We start from the raw sequence: 6,418 nt of genomic DNA, 5'->3' as shown, positions 1-6,418 counted from the left end.
TATCTTCGTTGCCAAGATAGAAGTAAGAATTTTATAGATACCATACAAGCAAGTTATTGGCCGGAAATCTTCAGGTCGTAAATTCGGCCCATCCTCCTTTGGGTGCAAATAAGTTATGCCGTCTGACAAACCTTCTGGGGGAGCCTGCTTCCCATCTAGTACATCCTGGAAGCCATTAGCCAGTAATTGGTGCAAACTTCGAAACCTTTCAATCCAGTAATTCTGAACTCCGTCAGAGCCTGTTATATTATTATTCGGTTTTTCTCGCTATTTCGGGTTGAATATCTGAGATGGGGGACCTAGAAGTCCAATCACCTTCATATTTTGTTTATTTATTTATTTTATCTTTTCAAATACTTAAAACCTTTCGCACTATACGTGCTAAGAGGACCGACTGTTGAGCCTCTCTTAGTACATCGACAGGAACTCCCAATGCATTCACGCCTGCCACTGTGGATTTTGGTACGAGACCATTGGTGAATATTATGATTGGAGTTGCGGTAACTCCCTCCAAATGATACAGCTCCTTCAATTCAATCGCCAATTCCTGATATTTCCTTAGTTTTTCTCCCACAGTAGAGCTTATATTATTATCGTTTGGGATTCCGACATACATCAGTTCCGTTTTCTTTTTTGTTAGATCAATAAGGAGGATATATGGTTTATTATGGCGTACTGTATGGTCCGTAATTATTGATTCATCCCAATAGAGTTTGAGAGGATGTTTCTGGAGGAGTCTATTTGCCTGGTACTTGTAGTCTGGGCTCTTAACTTCAATTAAGTGGTACTTTATCGCCAGTGCCTGATGCAAAATTCTGGCCACATGGTTGTGCCTCTGTAAATATTCAGTACCAGCGAACACTCCACATCCACCCGTGATATGTGAATGATTGATTCCAGCGCTATTGAGCATAATCGACACTTATCCGTTGCTGTTGCATCTTTTAGCACATGCTTCCTATATGATCTGGTGGCAATAACCTGATCTTGAATTGCAACCACAAATCCCCCTGTCTCGGAGAATAGCCTTCCAGCTGTTAGCCATTCAACTTATCTTTCTTTGTCTATAGAGGCTTCGTTCAGTTGGCTGTAGAATCTCCCATGCAGAAACTTGCTTTTCCATTCCGCCAGTCGTTCCTTTTCAGAAACGATGTTCGGTTCATCCGCTTTGCTCAGGTTCAGTGCAGTCAGACCATAATCTATTTTAACGATCGCCTGATAAACAATAGTGGTTTTTGAATGGAAATATTATCTTAGGGATAATTCTTGCTTGCGGCACGCTTCTTCAGTATTTATGAGTCCTCATCCTCCTTCTTTCTTGGATAATTAGAGTCTGGATTTGGATGATATGGGATGGTGGACCCGCTCTTGCGTGAGTGTCGTTCTTACAAGAGGATCTATTTTTTGAAGGCTGGTATTTGACCACTATAATATAGCTTAGCGCTGGTATGACCCAAGTATTGATGGCTTTGATTTTATGTTTTCCAGAAAGTTGAGCCCTTAATATTTTTCATATCATGAGCTTACTTGGCATCTAGTACATCCTGGAAGCCATTGCCCAGTAATTGGTGCAAACTCTGAAATCGTTTAATCCAGTAATTCTGAATTCCGTCAGAGCCTGGAGCCCTCCAATTTTTCATGTTGCTGACTGTTTCTATTACGTCGTTTACAGTAATAGTTACCTCAGGCATCTCTGAAGCATTCTCAAAGCTTCGCATTTCCTCTTCTATCCAAGAAGCGTTTACGTTGTGGCATGCTGCTTTTTCTCACACACTCCTCCAGTAGGCCTCAACATCATCGGGGTAATGAATTGCTGGTTTACCCCTTTTGTCCAAGACTTCCGTAAAATTGGCGTTCATTCTGTTTGATAAGCTGATTCTGATGCCTGCGTAAAGCTGCCTCAGTATATCTACGCACCCGGTTCGCATATACTGCCAGTTTCTGTTTCAAGTAATCCAGGTATAGTGTCAGCCTATCAAATAATTTGGATTCCAGTACTGTACCCAAGTTTTGTACAATGATCTCGTATATTTTCTTCTTTGTCTTGGGTCTTGCGTTGAAAGGATTTCGAATATACTTTGAAATAACTCCAATTTTTTCCCGCAAGTTATTAATTTTTTGTTGAAACCTTTTTTTTCCACTGTGCTATTTCCTTCCAACCTCTTTGAGTTTTATTTTTTCTGCCATCTTCTAATTTTATTCCAAGTTCTAATATAACTGTTTTGGCAGCGATATATATCCAATGTAGAATATCCTGAAGTCCATTTGTCAGGCCTAAATGTTCCTGGATCGCATTATTCATTAAGCAGGTTAACTTCTGCGTGTTCTTATTGCATAGCACTCGGGGTAACGGTGGTCTTTCTCGAAGCGGTATCCCATCAAGCAGCACATGCTCAGTCAAAATAGATTCACTTAGTCTGTTTTTTAATTCTGTGTCATCTTCCAATTATTCATCCCTGACATGTATGCCGACTGATGAACTGATACTAGCTGCTGGCTCTGGACCCATTCCAATATTCAGCGTCCTATCAGAAAGCTCTGCATCATTTTCAGTAGCCATTAATCTACGAGCATCCTCTATAAGTTGTTGGAGAGCTATAGAAGTTAGAAACTTTCTTGATAAAATCACTCTAGCCTGATCACTGAGCCTCTGCGTGCTTATATTTACATTTGGGAAGTACTGATTCCAATATCTCTGGATGCGGTTAAGGTATCCTGTTTTATCTGTTTCGAGGTTTTTTGCCAAATAGTATGCACGGAAGACAGCTTTGTTCATATCTGGCGTCCATTTCATCCTTTTTGCACCTTTTGGTCTCTGTTGCCGACTTCGTGCTGGTGTGTAATGTCTCTCCTCCGGGCTCGAACTCGAACTATATGCCGGTGAACGTTGCAACCTTGCGGATCCTGACGACAGGGTAGTGCCGCTCGCTTTACTACTACTGTCCACTATTCCCGCTCGATGCAGCTCCAGTATCGGGCTCGTCCGAGGCTAATTTCCTGTTTCGCAACTCCATCTTTAATGGGTAGGTCCATTTTATACCTATTGCCAGATTGTAAATAAACAGCCGCACCTAGCGTGGGGAACAGACGCTGACCAGGTCACCGCCCAATATGGGAACCGCCGCGTCTGGATTTAGCTAGTTTTGGTCCACCCAGGGTATTTTATTTCCCCAGTATCCATCATATCTGATGAACATCCCCCAATCCGCCACCCAGGGAGGCGCCCGATGGAGGACTAGCAACTTCTTACGGGTGTTTTTTGTTTTGTTTTTCTTTCTTTTAAGATGTTCGACATAAGTGTATATCACTTTCTTCTTTTTTTAACGATTTGACGTCATATTACTTTTAACTTATTTATTTTTTACTTGTTTTAACCTATTTATTTAGTTATAAAATCTTTTTATTATTTTAAACTATATTGTAGGGAGTGACAGGGATAGAGATATTTCGATGTAAATGCATGTATGCATGTCTTTTGGTTTTATTTATTTATTTATTTTTTCTGCAATATTATTTATATTAATATACATAAATTTTAGTAATTTACTTATTTATCTTAGCATATATGAACTTTAACTGTACTGTAGTCGATTATTTCAACGATGCATGTGTTGGGTAATCTTGGATGGGAAAAAGAATGAATAAAAAGGGAATAGAGAAAAGCTAGAAAGAGTAAAAACTGCTCGAAGATGAATAGGAAATCAAAGAAAAAGATAGAAGTGGCTCAGACGGTATGGGTTCCGAGGACTGGAAGGACAGTTCAAGAGGCAGTTGTTGTCTCTCTGATGTCTGCGGCTAATACGGACGGTGGTGAAAAGGACTTTCTAAAAGTAGAATGGCCAGATGCAGACGGAATAGTTTTAGGAAAGCCTATCTCCATTGAAGATGTTCTTCCTCGTCCACCGAAAGCCCAAGGCAGCATCACGGAGGCGGGCGGCGGACAACAAGGCAAAAGCCCACGCCCTCAGGATAAGGTTTGTCCTATCTGTGGACTCTCTTTTAAGGGTGAAAGAGGCCTCGGAACTCATATCGCAAAGAAACATCCCAGGGAGGCTAATAACAACACACTGAGGGGAATAATTAGTAATGTAATACGTCCAAAAAATGGAGAGGAAGAAAATTCTTAGATGAAGACATTGCAAAATAGTCTGCTACTTTCAAAAGCCTACATGAGCAAAATACCATGAATACTGCGGATTTTGATGAGGCCGTAGGCAAGTTCCTAATATTCCTAAGGACGATCAATGCGGAACTGTCAGGCCCCCAGCACCCAGCCGTCAAATTCTACAAAATGAGGAAGAAAAATAAATCTAATATGGCGGACAAAGGTGCCAGAAAAGTATCAAATCCGCAGAGGGCCAATAAAGCAGCCCGGATTCGTCGGCAAGAACAGTATCAATACGAGGTTGCACAATACAATTATTATAATAAAAGAAAAAAAGTAGTGCAAAATATCATGAATGTCGACGCTCCTAAGCAATGTTCCCTAAAGGTGGCTGAAATTGAGAGGCATTATAAGACCCTTTTTGAAACCGAAAATCTCCGTAAACGTGTGGAGTATGAAGAACAGACCCCGGTGCCGAATTTGATCTCAGTAGAAACTGAATGAATACGGAGGGCCATAAAATCTACCTCTTTAGATACATCGCCGAGGCCAGATGGTGTTTTAATCCGCACGATAAAGTTCTTTAATATAGCCCATATAATTAAGAGAATTACGGAGATAATACCTATGAACCAGAACCACTCAGGCGGGGGCGCACGATTTTGATTTATAAAGGCAAAGGAGATGCAAATAATATATCATCCTGGAGGCCGATTACGATATATTCGATCGTGCGCAGAATTATTGAAAAAGTGCTTGATTGTGAACTGAGGAAACAGGTCACCTTCCACAGAAATCAAAGGGGTTTTATAAAGGGCCTTCCGGGAGCGCACGTCAACGCGAGAATTATCGATGCGATTTTGAAAGATGCAAGAAGTAAGAAAAGTAATTGCGCGGTGGCTTTTCTCGACGTTGTTGGTGCCTTTGACAATGTTGATCATTATCATATTGTGAGCTCAATGAAAGCGAGGGGTGTGTCGCCGGATCTTAGAAATGTGATTTTGGCTCTCCTTACTACGAACAACATCAAAATAAACGTAGGTGCCCACTCAACAAGCCAAATCAGAGTAAAACGTGGAGTTCCTCAAGGTGGCCCCTTGTCGTCTTCGCTATTCAACCTGGCCATAGACCATCTATACCGCGACCTGTGTGAGAAAAGCTTCGTATGTAAATATGGATATAAGCTCAATAGCGACCAAGGTTGTGTGGTCCTCACAGGGTTCGCGGATGACCAGGCGGTTTCAGCGTGCGACAGGGTTGCTGCGGAAAGAGTAATTGATAGCCTACAGAGGACGTTCAAAGAAATCGGTTTGGCATTGAATCCTCAAAAGAGTGTGGGCATCGTCATAAATAAAGGAGAGCTGGAATCGACGAAGCTCTCCCTCGAGAACGGAGATAGCATTCTAACAATGAAAGAAGGTACACTATAAAATATTTAGGATGCACATTCTCGGGAGAGCTGCAGTTCAACGAGGATTCGGTGACAAAGTTGAATAAGAATCTGGATAAGCTCGTCACCTCGTGCTTGCTTAAGCCCGAGCAGAAAGTCAACATTGTCAATCAATATGTGTTCCCGGGTCTTACATACCCTCTCCAAACTGCGCCCCTCACAAAGCTACGTCCTGAAATCCTGGATGGCATCGACACAATGATTCGCAGAAATGTTAAGCCATTATAGGGCTCCCTGCGAACACCTCCACGGCGATGTTGTATGCTCCGAGGAGGTACAGAGGCCTATCGAGGAGGTATCGAGTATTGATCCGCTGCCAATGGGAGGCTCCCCTACAACACTGGTCCATTGCTCAGCGGCTGTCAAATGTACCCGATGCTCTGTTCCAGTCCACTTTCGATTGTTCAGCTGAGATCGCTGAATGTGCCGATAGATTGGGCGTTGATCAGGGGCATCAGAGTGTGAAAGAGTCGCTACGTTAAAATGCGTTCGAGGAATGGGCTAACTGCAGGTGGCAGGGCATTGGAGTACGCCATTTCAAAGAGACCCCGAGAGCAAATAAGTTTATATACGATTAACAAATACTTACGGGCTCCGAATGGTCCAATGCCCTGAAATTGAATATAAATTATGCACCCCTACGCGGAGTCCCAGGTGTCAGCGGACAGAATAGAGAAGTTGGGTCCCTCTGTCGCAAATGCAACAGAGAGACGGAAACACCAGCACATGTGCTGGGGAAATGCCCCAACAACTCCCTCCTCATAACACGCCGACATCATAGAGTGAAATACGAGTTAATGAAGCTCCTAAAAGAAAGAGATTTTGCCTGCTTTGACGAGGTCTACTGTGTAGATACGGATGGA

General features: G+C 42.4%; 1 protein-coding gene across 1 annotated transcript; it reads right to left on the bottom strand.

Moving 5' to 3' along the window:
- Positions 1-349: 349 nt before the first annotated feature.
- Positions 350-913, bottom strand: LOC136795487 (uncharacterized). The gene has a single exon (XM_067046199.1). The coding sequence runs from the start codon at positions 911-913 to the stop codon at positions 350-352; it is 564 nt and encodes a 187-aa protein (XP_066902300.1).
- Between the last annotated feature and the right edge of the window lie 5,505 nt (positions 914-6,418).

Source organism: Halyomorpha halys, unplaced genomic scaffold (genome assembly GCF_000696795.3).
Source record: "Halyomorpha halys isolate HHAL.00 unplaced genomic scaffold, Hhal_1.1 Scaffold919.1, whole genome shotgun sequence".
NCBI lineage: Eukaryota > Metazoa > Arthropoda > Insecta > Hemiptera > Pentatomidae > Halyomorpha > Halyomorpha halys.
This window is presented reverse-complemented; position numbering and strand designations above follow the sequence as displayed.

Bases quoted from the DNA above. Each gene is read 5' to 3' on its own strand.
- LOC136795487 (XM_067046199.1), bottom strand. From the start codon at position 913: ATGCTCAATAGCGCTGGAATCAATCATTCACATATCACGGGTGGATGT.